The sequence below is a fragment of the Colobus angolensis genome, unplaced genomic scaffold (assembly GCF_000951035.1).
Source record: "Colobus angolensis palliatus isolate OR3802 unplaced genomic scaffold, Cang.pa_1.0 Scaffold19, whole genome shotgun sequence".
Taxonomy (NCBI): Eukaryota; Metazoa; Chordata; class Mammalia; order Primates; family Cercopithecidae; genus Colobus; species Colobus angolensis.
Window position 1 is genome coordinate 5,530,481 of NW_012115043.1, and position 17,449 is coordinate 5,547,929.

Genomic DNA, 17,449 nt, shown 5'->3' on the forward strand with positions numbered 1-17,449 from the left:
TGCCTCGCTAATTTTTTTTTTTTTTTTAAGTAGAGATGGAGTCTTGCTGTATTGCCCAGGTTGCTCTTGAACTCCTTGGCTCAAGTGATCCTTCCACTTCAGCCTCCCAAAGTGCTGAGATTACAGGCGTGAGCCACTGTACTGGCTTTCATCAGTATTTCTTTTTCTTTTTTTTTTTTGTAGACAAAGTCTCACTCTGTTGCCCTAGGCCTAATTTGCAGACATCCTCAAGAAGATGATGAGTCATTCTCACTACCAAAATCCGTTCCTCTATTTTGTTTACCAATGGGTGCAGCCATTAAAAGGCTGGAGTGCAATGGCACGATCTTGGCTCACTGCAACCTCCGCCTCCCTGGTTCAAGCAACTCTCCTGCCTCATCCCGAGTAGCTGGGACTACAGGCGCATGCCGCCATGCCTGGCTAATTTTTTGTATTTTAGTAGAGATGGGGTTTCACCGTGTTACCCAGGCTGGTCTCAAACTCCTGAGTTCAGGCAATCTGCCCGCCTCAGCCTCCCAAAGTACTAGGATTACAGGTGTGAGCCACCGTGCCCAGCCAGCCTTCATCACTATTTCTATACTTACTTTATGACTTTATTATTACCTCATGACCTGAGAGAGTAGTACAGAGTTAACTATAGATTCTCATGGGACCTACTTGCTGGCTAGCATGTAATTAAATGATTTTAGAACTGCCTTGAACCTTAGTTTATCTACTTCATCTCATTTTATAGATGAGAAAACCATACTCCTGTAGTATGTCATTTGTCCAAAGTCACAGAGATATTAGTGGCAGAACCAACAACCACTTACATTCCCCCAGTTTATCTTTTTGTCTTTGTAGCTATGTCTAGTGATAATTTCTACTTGACTTTAAGGGCTTTATGGCCAGGGAACCTATTTTCTGTTTCTACTTCCACAAAATGAGGTACAAGGTTCTTCCTGGAATGTATTCAGTGGAAGATGCCTGGACCGTTTTCCTAATGTGAACATTAGTTTTCCTAATGTGAAATCATAGGGAACTTAAAACTCTATCTTCATATAATCTGGTATTATTTAGAAGCTGAACTTGAGTTGGTACTATTGCTAAGACATTGTAAATATGTGACTCTTCTATTTTTATGAGTAATTTTCCTGTATTTGTGCTAGAAGTTAACATATACTCCTATGGGATATGAATTTTAATGTGTAAAAGCCCCCCTGAGGGAAAGTTATTGAGAGCTGATGAAGTAGATAGATGAAAATAAACCATGTTGAAAATTTCAAAAACTTAGTATGCTTTCTAAGGTAGTGTGGCCACAAACTGAATTTTTAGAAGTATGTTTGTGCATTTCTGTAGGATATCTTTTTCTTGTTAGCTTTAACATAGCCTTTATGGATGAAGCTTGATAAATATTAAGCAGTTAATAGTTATAATGTTCAAGGATTAAAATCTCTATGAATCCTACCAAAGTATTCACTGTCATTTGATGAACGTACATGTCATGCTTTGGCATTCCAAATGTGTGAAATAACAAAGCATTTTATCATCATTGAACTAATAAGTACCTAAATTCAAGAGATGATGACTTAATATTTATTGTTGTTTTTATAGGCCTAATTTGTAGATATCCTCAAGAAGATTATGAGTCATTCTCACTACCAGAATCTGTTCCTCTATTTTGTTTACCAATGGGTGCAACCATTGAATGTTGGCCATCAAATAGCAAATACCCTCTCCCTGTATTTTCTACATTTGTTTTAACTGGAGCCTCAGCTGAAAAGGTATTATGTGTTTGGCAAATTGTATCTGCAAATTTCTTGTACATTTTCAAGTTTTCTATAATGCAAAGAATAGTAGGGGAAAAACTGATTAAATTGAATGCATTATGCATATTTTTCCACTTGATTAAAATAACTGTATCCAGAGACAGGAAAAGAGAATTTTTATTCTGTCCCATCCACCTAAATGCTTTTTTGTGATTATAGTGAAACATTTTTTCATCATCAAATGACGATCCTTCATTGGTTCATTTTCTGTGATAAAGAAGCTTTGAAAGTAACATTATTAAATATATAATGCAGTTTAGAATTATAGACATGATAGTTGGAAGGGACCTTAGAAATTATCAAATCTAACGTCCTCATTTTATGGATAGGGAAATTGATGTCCCTAGAAATTCAGTGAATTGCCCAAAGCTGGAATTTGTATTTCCTTATCTAAATTTTCATCTCACTTTCTACCAAGTAATTATTTTCAATCATTTTCTTATAGAGAATATTGATAAAATTGCTTCCACTCCTTATAAAACAAATAACTTTAATCAAAATAACCTTTTCTTTCAATAGTAAGGAGACATGAGAATAGCACTATATAGTTCTTAGATACATTAAGAAAGCAGGAGGGGTGTCTCTTCATCACTGTGTTCCTAATACCTGGCCTCTCACCTGGCTCATAGCAAGCATTTATTAAATATTTAACTGATGACGTCATTTGGATATATGATACAAAGTATATTTACTGGATATATTACTTGTTTTGCAGGTTTATGGTGCTGCTATTCAGTTTTATGAACCATACTCTGAGGAGAATCTCACAGAAAAACAGAGACTTCTTTTGGGTTTAGCATCAGCAGATGGGAAGTCTGATAGTTCCAAAACAATTCATACTAACAAATGCATCTGTCTTCTTTCTCACTGGCCTTTTTTTGATGCATTCAGGAAGTTTCTGACTTTTCTGTATCGTTATTCCATCTCTGGGCCTCATGTCCTTCCAATTGAGAAGTAAGTTAAGTGTTCTTGGTTCAACATTTGACAGATCTTTCCATTATGTGGGAAATTTGTGTTGGCAACTGGGTAAATTTTATATGGATACTAGATTTCTCAAGAGTTATTTGAAAAAAATGGTTTATTTCAGTCAGGTAGTATTTCTCCATTGTGTGTTTGTGGTCTTGTTATTTAAAATAATTTTGTCTCCAATGAGATGAAATTAATGTTTCTTTTTTTTAATGCTCTTGTGAAGTTTAGAGCTCCTAATCTGGACAAATGCTGAGAATTTTTTACTAATTTTTAAATTCTTATTTTACATATAATTTAAATTTATTATGAACCTTTAAAAATGTTTCTTACTGGGGCTGGGTGCAATAGCTCACGCCCATAATCTCAGCACTTTGGGAAGCCAAGGCAGGCAGATTGCTTGAGTCTAGCAGTTTGAGACCAGCCTGAGCAACATGGCGAAACCCTGTCTCTACAAAACTACAGAAATTAGTTGGACATGGCCCATGCCTGTAGTCCCAGCTGCTTGGGAGGCCAAGGCATGAGAATCACTTGAACCTGGGAAACGGAGATTGCAGTAAGCCACGATCATGCCACTGCACTCCAGCCTGGGTGACAGAGAGAGACCCTGTCTCAAAAAAAAAAAAAAAAAAAAAAATTCCTTACCGTATTTACATATAATGAATGTAAAGGAGAAATTAGACGAATGCATTTTTTTTCTTTGGCAATATGCCCAGTAATGGAATCGCCAGGTCTATTTATTTTAAAGATAACAAACCCATTACATGTTAATATAAATGTCTTTTTTGAAAAATAACTTTTCCAAAACTAAAAAAACTTTAGTGAGCAGAAGGGCATTGTTTTACATTTTTGCAAATCTCTAATGTCTAGCTTAATTGAACATAGCCGGGCTTCCATATATGGAATGCAGAAGCATTCAATCTGTTGCAGTAGTTGTTTTGGTTGAAATATACAAAGAAAGCCTGGACTCCCACAGATATGTAGATAGAAAAGGGAGGGATTTTGGATAATATTTTCAGAAAGTTTTGGATATTCTTTTTTTTGACACTGCACCAAGCTTGACAAATGTTGGTTTCTTACAAGTTATTTGCAATCTAAAACTGTAGTAGTGAACTTTGTCAGTTACATTAAAATCTATTGGTCTGGCCAGGTGTGGTGGCTCACACCTGTAATCCCAACACTCTGGGAGGCTGAGGCAGGAGGTCAGGAGTTCAAGACCAGCCTGGCCAACATGGTGAAACCCTGTCTCTACTAAAAAAAAAAAAAGAAAGAAAGAAATACAAAAACCAGCCGTGGTTGCGGGTGCCTGTAGTCCCATCTACTCTGGAGGCTGAGGCAAGGAGAATTGCGTAAACCCGGGAGGCGGAGGTTGCAGTGAGCCAAGATCGTGCCACTGCACTCCAGTGCAGCCTGGGCAACAGAGCGAAACTCCGTCTCCAGGAAAAAAAAAAAAAAAAAAATCTGTTGGTCTGTTTGACTCTTTGGGGGAACTTTCAGTTATGCATTATTTTGTAGCATTGTGCATTGGTCATTTGGAAAATACTGATTTGCCAAGTTAAGCACATCTTCCAAATGTAGACACATTTTATTATTAATATTAAAAAATCACATTTGTTAATATCACCACCTATCTTAGAAAAGTTTTTGAGCATTAGGAAGCTTTCAAGCTCATGGTGGCAGAGTTCTAATTTCCACTTGAAAGTTTGTATTTAATTATTGGCAAATACTGCCAGTAGCTGGGATTACAGGCGTGTGCCACCACACCTGTCTTAATTTTGTATTTTTGGTAGAGATGGGGTTTTGCCATGTTGCTTAGGCTGGTCTCAAACTTCTGACCTCAGATGAAACACCTGCCTTGGCCTCCCAGAGTGCTGGGATTACAGGTGTGAGCCACTGCACCTGACCTGTCAGTCATCTTTCAAACAAAAATTGCACTCTGTAGGAGAAAACCAGCAAGTTCACTCACAACTTAGTTGTACAAGTGCATTTCCAAAATCAAGACAACCATTGTACTTCTGTATACAACAGAAGTTCTTTATGTGTAGTTTCCCTTTCATCATACAGAATTTAAAAAATGTACACTGCAGCCAAAACTTAATAAAATTAGTAATATTTACTGCTAATGTTGACACTCTTACTGCAAGTGTATACTAGTAAAGAATATAGCAACTACTAATACATTTTGGTGCCACTGCCTTGATTCATAGTAAGTCACCAGCAGTTTTACCTAGAATGCTCTTGCACTGTCAGTGCAAATGTCAACATTGTGCAAAAAGCAAATGACATCATATAATTTTTTGTTTGCTTGTTTTTTTCTGTTTCTTTTTCTTTTTCTTTTTGTTTTTTGACAGAGTCTGGTTCTGTCGCCTAGCCTGGAGTACAGTGATGTGATTGATCTCAGCTCACTGCAACCTCTGCCTCTTGGGCTCAAGTGATTCTCATGCCTCAGTCTCCTAAGTAGCTGGAATTACAGGCGTGCACCACCACATCTGGCTAATTTTTGTATTTTTGGTAGAGACAGGGTTTTACCATGTTGGCCAGGCTGGTCTCAAACTCCTGACCTCAAGTGATCCGCCCACCTTGACCTCCCAAAGTGCTGAGATTACAGGTGTGAGCCATTGCGCCTTGCCTGTTTTTGTTTATGAATCAGCGTCTCACTCTGTTGCCCAGGCTGGAGTGCAGTGGCATGATCATGGCTCACTGCAGCCCGGACTTCCTGGGCTCAAGCCATCCTCCCACCTCAGGCCCTCCAAGTAGCTGGGACTACAGGCGCATGCCACCATGCCTGGCTCATTTTTGTATTTTTTGTAGAGACAGTATTTCACCATGTTGCCTAGGCTGGTCTTAAACTCCTAGGCTCAATCAGTTCACCCGCCTCAGCCCCTCAAAGTGCTGGGATTACCACACCTGGCCAAAATCATATTGTTATTATAAAAATAATTGTGACCTTGCAGATCTTCCCTGAATGGATCTTGAATATCTTTAGGGGTTTGTGGATCACACTTTGTTTTCTGCTGTTCTAACTACTTCATAATTCAAGCAGATGTATATGCTGTGGTATTCATCCCCCGCTAAATGTTTGTTTGGATTGTGAGTACTTTAATGGTAGACATTGGTGGCTTTATGCCTTTTATACATATCCTATCATGTCTGTTGGTGTGTTTTTATATAGTAAACAGGCAAAACATATTTGTAAATTAATAAATTTCTAGTATTGTCTATCTAGTTGAAATTTTATTTGTTCTGAAACCAAGATGATTTTGAAATAATGTTTTAAAAAAATAATACAAACATTCAGACTGAAACAAAAATTTTGAAAAAATTTCAGAAATAAAATAGCTTTTTCTCCCCCAGGAAGGATTTTTCACTATGGTCGCTTTTTTTCTGTTCCATAGTGTTAAAAACAAAATCCATAGATCTAACTTTTTATCCATCTTATTCTAGGAAAAAAAAACCCTACAAAATTATTAACATAATTTTTAACATATTGTTAATAGAAAGAATACTGTTCATTTTTTAAAAGCTATTAAATGGTTTCATTTTTTTCTGGAGCACCTTAAGTGTTCATTGTATATGAAATATGAGCAGTTGACTAAAAAGCATATCGTAAATGTTAGAATTTACTTTTTGGGTAATTTCCACATCACTGATATGTCACATATTATCTAGGTAAAAGTTATACAGACTTTTGAGACAGTGATAACAAATGTTGTTGAATGTGAATACCTATTAATGTGAAAAGTCACTGGGTTTAGGTAGAAGCAACTTTAATGGGATGAATGATTTTTGGTTGTTCACTTGTTTTCATAGTACTGGGGATTTCAAAATAATAGGTACACAGGGTTTTGACTCAACTTGGACTAGTGATGACATGTTGACCTTTATATCATATGGCATTCACTTTGGAATCACTTATACTTTTGTTTGTTTTCAAGGCATATTTCTCATTTTATGCATAAAGTTCCTTTTCCATCTCCTCAGAGACCACGGATTTTAGTTCAGGTAAGGTTTTTTTGTTTTTGATTGGGGGACCTATGAGTTGTTATTGGCTCTGTCAAAATGTAACATAAGAATAACAGTTTTGAATGAGGAAAAAAACCTAATGAGATTTAGAGAGAACCAGATACTATTCCCCATTGTAGTTTGGGCTCTTAATGTTTTATTGACTCCTCCCAGACATCTCCTCCTTTTCTTAGAGAAAGCGTTCAAGAATTAAAGAAGTGGGTTGAAGTAGACATTTTGAATACACAGAAAGGAACTTTTTTCCCCTAAATTTGTTGTAGGTATTTGAAAGTTTGTGCCTTTGGCAATAGAATAGATATAAGGAAAAGTTATGTGTGCATAAATTTCAAAACATAGATAAGAGTAATTACGTTATTATATTGATACAGATAAAATATCTAAAAAATATTATTTTGAGCTTTATATTCAGTCTGAATATCCACATGTCATTTCTGTCTTGTTTCCTGGTATTTAGTGTAAGAAAATACATAGCACATTCAGTTTAAATACACACAAAAGATTGTTTTATGGTGGAAGTTAACAAACTTTTTTGGTTATTGGTCATACAGTAAATATTTTAGCCTTTACTGGACATCTGATCTCTGTCACAACTATTCAGCTCTGCTGTTACAGCACAAGAGCAGCTAGGTAATATGTAAAGAATGAGCATACCTATATTTCAGTAAAACTGTATTTACAAAAACAGGCAATCTATGGATTTGCCATGTAGGCCATAGGTTTTTTGACCCTGGTATTTTGGTATTAAATGAATAATTTAGTCTTTCAGTGTGAATTTGTTAAAATGGCATCAGGGAAACCATTGAGGACAGAAGAAAAGAGGATTCACAGTAAGAAGAGTTAGTAGTTGGAAGGGGTCAGGACCTGTTTTTCAAGATCTTAGTGATATAAATTGTTCTGATACTGGTAAATGGATGTAGTGAAACTTCATGGGCATAATCATTATTCTGTATATTTTTAACAGAAAGTGGTGTTTTAAAGTTCATCTTTATGTTTCAAATTCTTTATTTTAAATCTTCTTCCAGTTATCACCACATGATAATCTAATTCTCAGTCAGCCTGTGTCTTCACCTCTTCCACTAAGGCAAGTAAAACCTCATTTCTATTTATTTTTCTCTCAATCTAGCATAACATTCAAATATTTTCTTTTTCCTAGCTAAAATTTCAAATGTTGATGGGAATACTTCTCACTGAACTACTACTTATCTAAATTTCTTTTACTTAATGTTTGGGTTGCAGTTATTAATGAAAAAAAGGAAACTTTCATAATAGTGTTTTGTATTTTGTGTATCTATTATCATCAAGTACCTACTATTGTGTAAGAGTGTGTGTGTGGTGTATTTATATATGTAGATGATGAGAACAATTAATTTGAACTTTAACCTCTGAAGAACATTCAAATGCAATTAATTTTTTCTTTTTAAAATGCAATGAATTTCCAAAAGAAAAAAAGTGGTTCTAATTATTAAATTGTAGAGTAGGACAATGTATTTTCTTACCTTAAAAGTTCAGAGAAATTATTAAGTATGTTTTCTCTACAGTATCCTTTCTTGAAAATTGATTAGCTGTGTAATTTTTTCATCAGAGAAATGGTTACAGTTTGATTAAGTTATACAGCAGATACCTAAGGGAGAGCAGCTGCCATCTTTGACATTAATTTTGTAAGAATTGCAGATTATTTCATCACTAGCTCTCAGTGCAGAGTGACAAATATTTTCTTAACCTTTGTTTGAGCTGAAAATAAACTAGAAACAATGACTGAGGCTATGTATGTTACTCTAAATTACGTAAAGGACTTTTTTAGGTAACAGCTTTATTGAGATATAATTCACATATCATATAATTCACCCAATTAAAGTGTATGATTGAATAGTTATATTCACAGAGTTCTGCAGCTATCACTGTAATAAATTTTAGAACATTTTCGTCACCCTAGAAAGAAACTCTTTACCCTTCAGCAGTTAACCTCCTTAATTCCTCCTATCTCTAACATACACATACCCCTCTCCAGCCCTAGTCAACTACTAATCTACATTCCGTTGCTGTAGATCTGTCTATATTGGACATTTCATATAAATGGAATCATACAATATGTAGTCTGGTTTCTTTGACTTAATGTTTTCAAGGTCTGTCTATTTTGCCTCATGCATCAGTACTTCTTTTTATTGCTGAATAATATTTCATTGTATAGATATATGTTTTATTTATCTGTTTATCAGTTGATAGACGTGTAGGATAGTTCCACATTTTGGCTACTATGAACTTACCCCAATTTTTTTGTGGGCGTATGTTTTCATTTCACCAAGAGGCTTTTGTTACTAGTTTTGCTTTATTTAAAAGATTATTGCAGTGAAACTAGTTGTTTAGCATTATATAAACAAAATACTTGCTAGCTTACTGAACTATTTACTTTGTCAGTTCAGTATTTTGTTACTATATAGAAGGCCTAAGTTTATTGTTTTCATTATTAACTTGTTTTGTATGTGTATCTCATCATTTTCTACCTCTTGATTTCCTATTACTATTATCATTACAGTAGTAAAGATTATTCATAAAATTAAGTTTTAATGTGTATTTACCTTAAGGGAAGTGGGCCTGTAAGTCATATGGTTTTTCTGATAATTACAGTGGAAAATAGGCCATGTCCAAAAAACTTCCATATAAGGATTTGCTTCCAATCAAAGCATCCCTTTTACAAATTGCATTCTTTATTTGGACAGTATGTACATGACAGATCTTTTTACATGAAATGAAGCAGATGACTTTTCATTTTCCATATTGAATACAGTGCAAAAGAATGATTTTGGAATCTTCCGGAACTGCGTTGTTTTCGTAGTGTTTGTGATGCAGTGTTTTCCCTGCATCATAGCAGCAATCATGTTTAATGGTGAATATATAATACAAATTGTACCCTAATCAACATATGTAATACAAATCCTACTCTAATCAACTACTTTTGCCCATTGTTTTAGATAATGAGATGTTTGAATCATTATTTTTTAATTATATATTTTTGTTTGAATTGACAGTGGTGGCAAGTTTTCAACACTACTCCAGAATTTAGGCCCTGAAAATGCTGTGACACTACTGGTGTTTGCAGTAACAGAACATAAAATTCTTATCCATTCCCTACGGCCATCCGTGCTTACTAGTGTGACAGAAGCATTAGTGTCTGTGAGTATCACAGTTTCTTATTGGCAGTCAATTTAGTTTAAACTTTATTCATATAACTTAAAGCCATTTTAATGCTTAACTAAAATTCAGAGAGTAATGAATTTGTGTTTTTTGAAAGCAGTTTTGATTTCCTGACCATTAACTCTAGTTGCAATTATTTAAGTCATTATCAGGCATTAGACTTTAGGTAATACTTAAAAGACAGTTTTTTGTGTGTGCTGATAAATAATGCTTAAGTATCAAAAAGGTAAATGCTCTCCTATCTTTTGTTTATCCAAGATGATTTTCCCTTTCCACTGGCCATGCCCATATGTTCCTCTCTGCCCACTGGCTTTAGCAGATGTCTTGAGTGCACCATGTCCATTCATAGTAGGGATTGATTCAAGATACTTTGATCTCTATGATCCTCCACCAGATGTCAGTTGTGTTGACGTAGATACCAACACTATTTCTCAGTAAGTACATTTTAGTGATTCTACATCTATATTTTACAACTTTGTAGCATATGTATGTAACTGTATATTTTGTGATTAAGTAGGATTCTTTTAAGATATATTGTATTCCTTGTTATGTGGGGTAATCACCATCTTTGAATCATACCTTATGCGTCAATGGAGTAGATTTGGAGTATTAAAGAAGGTTTTATTGGAAAGACTATACATTTTATCCTCAGGCTTTCAATATTTAAGAAACATTTTAATGTTAGGCTTGCTTAGAAATTTAGCCAAAGGGAGCCGGGCGCAGTGGCTCACGCCTATACTCCTAGCACTTTGGGAGGCCAAAGTGATCGGATCCCCTGAGGTCAGGAGTTCGAGACCAGCCTGACCAACAAGGAGAAACCCCATCTCTACTAAAAATACAAAATCAGCTGAGCGTGATGGTGCATGCCTGTAATCCCAGCTACTTGGGAGGCTGAGGCAGGAGAATCGCTTGAACCTGGGAGGCGGAGGTTGTGGTGAGCTGAGATCATACCCCTGCACTCCAGCCTGGGCAACAACAGTGAAACTCCGTCTCACAAAAAAGAAAAAGAAAAAGAAATTTAGCCAAAGGGAAATTGAGGTTAGAAATAGAAAAAGTTTATTTCCCTTGAATGATATGAGTATAGGTGAAATCACAAATTAAATTAAAACACCATTCTTTAATATTTCAATCCTATTTCTAGTCTTTTATAATACTATTAGAATACTTAAATATAGGCTGGCCATGGTGGCTGACGCCTGTAATCCCAGCACTTTGGGAATCCCAGGCGGGCGGATCACTTGAGGTCAGGAGTTCGAGACCAGCCTGGCCAACATGGTGAAACCGTGTCTCTACTAAAAATACAAAAATTAGCTGGACGTGGTGGCAGGTGCCTGTATTCCCAACTACTCAGGAGACTGAGGCAGGAGAATCGCTTGAACCCGGGAGGCGGAGGTCGCAGTGAGCTGAGATTACACCACTGCACTCTGGCCTGGGCAACAGAGGGAGACTCCATCTCAAAAAAAAAAAAAAAAAAACCATAGTAAAATAAATGCTTTAACATTTTAAAATAACTTTAAAATTATACATAATTTCATTATCTTTACACCCTAGGGATGCAAGGATTTTATGTTTTCATCTCTTTGCATTGAAATTATATGTAAGTTATAGCTATTGGAACTATTTTTAAAGCCTTTTTATAATTCTGCATTGTTTTGTGTCCCTTATTTTCCATACTTAATCTATTCAGGGAAGAGGAAATTGATGCACTGTCCACATTGTACCCACAGGACATGCTTATAATAACTATGATTTAGTCTAATAAAGCCCCAAATCTGGTACAGCTTTTACACTTAAATATGTAAATGAGAAGTAGGTTTTTCTCCTTTTTTTTTTTTAAAGACATGGGGTCTCACTCTGTCACTCAGGCTGGAGTGCAGTAGCATGATCATAGCTCACTGCCAAATTTCTGGGATCAAGCAATCCTCTTGCCTCAGCCTCCCAAGTAGCTAGGACTACAGGTGTGTATCACCATGCCTGGCCACTTTTTTTTTTTTTTTTTTTTTGGAGACAGAGTCTCACTTGGTCACCCAGGCTCGAGTGCAGTGGTGCAATCTTGGCTCACTGCAAGCTCTGCCTCCCAGGTTCACACCATTCTCCTACCTCAGCCTCCCAAGTAGCTGGGACTACAGGCATCTGCCACCACGCCCGGCTAATTTTTTTGTATTTTTATTAGAGATAGGTTTTCACCATGTTAGCAAGGATGGTCTCGATCTCCTGACCTTGTGATCCACCTGCCTCAGCCTCCCAAAGTGCTAGGATTATAGGTGTGAGCTACCACGACCGGCCATACCTGGCTAATTTTTTAAAATTTTTTTGTAGAGAAGGGGTCTTGCAGTGTTGTCCCGGCTGGTTTGGAACTCCTGACCTCAGGTTATCCTCCTCCCTTGGCCTCTCAGAGCATTGGGATTACAGGCATGAGCCACCACACCCAGTTTTTCTCCATTTTTAAATAAGAGCTTTTTATCTTAAAGCTTTTTTTGAAAAAATTTTGATTTTTTATTTTTTTGAGATGATGTCTCATTCTGTCGCCCAGACTCAAGTGCAGTGGCATGATTTCGGCTCACTGCAACCTCTTCCTCCCAGGTTCAAATGATTCTCCTGCCTCAGCCTCTCAAGTAGCTGGGACTACAGGTGCACGCCACCACACCTGGCTAATTTTTGTGCTCTTAGTAGAGATGGGTTTTCACCATGTTGGCCAGGCTAGTCTCGAACTCCTGGCCTCAGGTGATCTGCCTGCCTCAGCCTCCGAAAGGGTTGAGACAGCCTAAAGCTTTTCGATTTAATTATGAAACCTTAGATTAGTTCTCAGTCTTGTCATATGTCAAAACCTCAAGTGCCTAAACCATTAGAAAAGTTTAGCAGAAAATGAATATTCTCTTATAAAGCATGCATATTGTCAAAAAGTTTTTATTCATGGAAAGCCTAACGAAGAAAATATGAAATATATTTTATGCGTAAAAGCCCTTTTACATATGGCATCAATATGATTCTTTACCATCAACATTTCATTCTTTACCAGAACTGTTTAATACTTTCAAATATTAAAGCAATATAACTTTTCCTTGCCAGTTTAATGTTACATGATGTAATATTTTTTAATTGAAATTAGCAGTGGTAAGAGTGTATACTGTTTTTATTATGGTAATAAGTTGTATTTCCACCCTTATAATGTCTCTTAATTTGTTAAAAGAATTTTCTCATCTGGGTGTGATGACTCATACCTGTAATCTCCACACTTTGGGAGGCTGAGGCAGGAGGATCACTTGAGGCCAGAAGAGACCCCATTTATACAAATAATTTAAAAATTAGAAGAATTTTGTCTTCCTACTTACTTTTCTTTCTTTCTTTCTTTCTTTCTTTCTTTCTTTCTTTCTTTCTTTCTTCCTTCCTTCCTTCCTTCCTTCCTTCCTTCCTTTCTTTCTTTCTTTCTTTCTTTCTTTCTTCCTTCCTTCCTTCCTTCCTTCCTTCCTTCCTTTCTTTCTTTTCTTTCGAAGTTGCTGAGGTCTGAACTCTTTTCTTTCTGCTTTGATCACTAATGAGTTAAAGAATCAGAGAAACATGAGTTGTTTGTGCTCGTGAATTCTTGGCATTATCACCCTCCCAAACGGGTGGAGGACTAGACTAGCGAACTGACAGCTTTCTACTTTCCTTCAATTAGAATTTCTGAAGCCCCAGCCTGAAATTTGAAAGAAAAACAAATCCCAAGTGTGGAATTTTTGGTTTCTTTTTCCCTTCCGTGTCTGTCTTGAGTATATATAATACAGACTATGTTTTAAATATCAAGAAATTTCTAAAGAAAGGGAAAGAAATTAATATGTATGTACTAAGTGTAAAGCTACATATGTAGCCTACTAAGTTATCTCATGTGATTCTCCATACTTTGTGAGGTAGTTCTTTATTTTTTTGGAAGCAGAGTCTCGCTCTGTCGCCCAGGCTGGAGTGCAGTGGCGCGATCTTGGCTCACTGCAAGCTCCGCCTCCAGGGTTTACGCCATTCTCCCGCCTTAGCCTCCCAAGTAGCTGGGACCATAGGTGCCCACCACCATGCCCAGCTAATTTTTTGTAATTTTTAGTAGAGATGGGGTTTCACCGTGTTAGCCAGGATGGTCTCGATCTCCTGACCTCGTGATCCACCCGCCTCGGCCTCCCAAAGTGCTGGGATTACAGGCGTGAGCCAGTGCACCCAGCAGAGGTAGTTCTTGTTAACTCTTCTGACAAATAGGGAAACCAAAGCTTAGATTTTTAAGCGGCTTACCAAAGGGCACATAGCTTATACTGTTAGAACTGGGTTTTAAAGCCATTACTGTTTGACTCCAAAACTAATGCCTCTACCACTAATTATTGGGTAACTATGTAATATGTGTATGTCATAAAATAATATAGTAATCTTGTAAGTGGAAGTCACCGTGAGTATACATTTACTCATAAGATGATCTTTCTTATAAGAAGATGATCATAGACCAAACTCAAGTACTTCAAAAGTTTCCCTTACGGCCGGGCACGGTGGCTCATGCTTGTAATCCCAGCACTTTGGGAGGCCGAAGTAGGCAGATCATGAGGTCAGGAGATTGAGACCACCCTGGCTAACACAGTGAAACCCCGTCTCTACTAAAAATACAAAACATTAGTGGGGGGCGGTGGCGGGCGCCTGTAGTCCCAGCTACTCGGGAGGCTGAGGCAGGAGAATGGCATGAACCCCGGAGGTAGAGCTTGAAGTAGGCCGAGATCGCACCACTGCACTCCAGCCTGGGCTACAGAGCAAGACTCCATCTCAAAAAAAAAAATCCCCTTACCCAGCCAAGTTTTAGAACGAAGATATCAAGAAGAAGAGGCGGAAATTATGGCAGTAACAGTAATTAGATGTGATCAGATGATACCAAGATGTTGTTCGTTCATTTACGCCACAAACATATCCCGAGTGCCCTTTTTTGCTAGGCACTGGGAATAAAATGGCAAACCACGTATTCTCCTTTCTCTTAAGACACTCGTAATTAAGTCTAGCAAGACAGGCACTATGCAGTGAATGGTAAGACACAGTGGGAAAACTGTGTTACTGAGTTTCATAAATAAAATAATTTGAAAAGTATTTCTACGTTGCGTTCTTACTATAACAGAGGATCCTGTTGGTCACATTGTAAAGGTAGTCACACCTTCACAGCAGGAAATCTGCAGTTTGACTCTGCCCTATCTTTATTTTTATTCTCATTTGTAGAAAGGTAGAGGGGACAAATTCTAAGACAGTCATTTTTGTTCAGCTTAATCTTTCTTATCCCACTCTTTTTTCTTTGTTTACTTTTCAAAGTGATATTTGCCCTTTTTTGTTCTGTAGGAAGTTTAGGGAATATAAAAAGGTTCAGCAAGTTCCACTACACACCTGTGTTATGTTGTTCTGTGGTGGTTAGAATATGAGTGTTTTACTTTTCTTTTTCTATACATTGTTCAAGTTTTCTAAAATGAATATTCATTGCTTTTGAAATAAAAAAACTGATTCAATAAAAAGTAGAGTCATCTGGGCACAGTGCCTCTTGCCTGTAATCCCAACACTTTGAGAGGCAGAGGCCAGGAGGATTTCTTAAGGTGTGGAGTTCATGACCAGCCTAGGTGACAAAACAAGACCTCATCTCTACAAAATAAAAATTAGCAGGCTGTAGGGGTGTGCACCTGTAGTCTCAGCTGCTTGGGAGGCTGAGGCGGGAGGACCACTTGAGCCTGGGAGTTAAGACTGCAGTGAGCCGTGATCGTGCCACTGCACTCCACCCTTGGTGACAGAGTGAGATGTTGTCTTTTTTTTTTTTTTAAGTGGAGTCATCAAAGCTATCTTTAAGTCCAAATGCTTCGCAATGCTTTATCACCATGCTCTTTTCTACTCCTACCCCGTGTATGGTTTAGAGACCAACTGTGTTGTAATAACTATAATAAAGGAGATTATGAGAGCCTGTCCCAGAAACAAAGATACAGTAGTTCCTCCCTTACCCACAGTTTGGCTTTCCATGGTTTCAGTTATCTGTGGCCAACTGCAGTCTGAAAGTGCATAAGTACAATACAGTAGGTTATTTTGAGAGAGACAGCCCACGTTCACATAACGTTTATATAAAGTATATTGTTATAATTCTATTTTATTATACATTATTGTTATTGATCCCTTACTGTGCCTAATTTATAAATTGAACTTTATCATAGGTATATATGCTTGGGAAAAAACATAGTAAAAACGGGGTTCAGAACTGTGTGATTTCAGGCATCCACTGGGGGTCTTGGAATGTATCCCCTACAGATAAGGGGGAAACTGCTTTATCATTTTTTAACAGATAGCCTCTTTTATAGTTATATAAGTATTTAACAATGTTGTACTTTATTCAAGTAATTTAATATTATAGGTTATTTCTTTTTTGAAAGAAACAAAAATGATCCTTACTTATGCTCTTAGGAAACTAAGAAACTAAGTATTTAAATATACCAAAGTGTTTTGATAAGCTCTGTGGATCATGAGTTTACTGAAAGTTTTTGTAGTGCTTTTCCTTACAGTATATAAGAAAAAAACTTGTAGGATTTTTCTAATATTTAGGTGTCTAAGCACACTTAAGTGGAGATTAAGAGTAAAGATCATCACATTAAGCTTTATGGTGGTTAGCAAGATTCCAAAGCAACTGGAATTTACTCAGTATAAATATAAATTTGTGAGCTATAGTTAATACAAGGTTCTACCCTCATAGAAATTAATTTTTAAATATTCCACATGCCAGTTTACCCCGTAGGATTTTTCTCTTGTTAATGCAAATATTTTGTATGTTTTTCATTTTTCATTCAATGTGTTTAATCTTTTCCCATTTTTATATATAACAGATATATACCTTCCCCCTCCCAAAGACCATGTAACAAATATATTTCTGTTGTTATTTAATCTTAGAATTGGTGACAAGAAAAATGTAGCCTGGAAGATACTTCCAAAGAAGCCATGTAAAAATCTGATGAACACACTGAATAATTTGCATCAGCAATTGGCAAAATGTAAGTGGATAACTTAATTAAAGGAGGTAATTTAATCTGAAAAAGGGACTCCAATTATTTGCCTTACTTATAAAAGAATAATGTTTATTTTAGCAGAAAGTGGTTTTACCATTTTAAAGGCAGATGATCATTAAAGCAAAATTTGTTAGAAGATGAATGAGAGATTTATAAAATATGTATTTTATATCTTCCAAATTTTTATAGAACCATCTTAGAATAACAACATTCGCCGGGCGCGGTGGCTCAAGCCTGTAATCCCAGCACTTTGGGAGGCCGAGATGGGCGGATCACGAGGTCAGGAGATCGAGACCATCCTGGCTAACACAGTGAAACCCCGTCTCTACTAAAAAATACAAAAAACTAGCCGGGCGAGGCGGCGGGCGCCTGTAGTCCCAGCTACTCGGGAGGCTGAGGCAGGAGAATGGCGTAAACCGGGGAGGCGGAGCTTGCAGT

At 36.9% G+C, this 17,449-nt stretch overlaps 1 protein-coding gene across 1 annotated transcript in view; it reads left to right on the forward strand.

Annotated features, from left to right (window-relative positions):
- The window catches only part of DENND4A (DENN/MADD domain containing 4A), a 102,619-nt gene that overhangs the window by 21,306 nt on the left and 63,864 nt on the right, over positions 1 to 17,449 (forward strand). Inside the window, exons 5-11 of the mRNA XM_011940384.1 lie at positions 1,594 to 1,763; positions 2,524 to 2,762; positions 6,710 to 6,776; positions 7,820 to 7,878; positions 9,824 to 9,968; positions 10,248 to 10,423; positions 16,896 to 16,996. Coding sequence (XP_011795774.1) covers positions 1,594 to 1,763; positions 2,524 to 2,762; positions 6,710 to 6,776; positions 7,820 to 7,878; positions 9,824 to 9,968; positions 10,248 to 10,423; positions 16,896 to 16,996 — 957 coding nt within the window. The remainder of the gene's footprint in view (positions 1 to 1,593; positions 1,764 to 2,523; positions 2,763 to 6,709; positions 6,777 to 7,819; positions 7,879 to 9,823; positions 9,969 to 10,247; positions 10,424 to 16,895; positions 16,997 to 17,449) is intronic.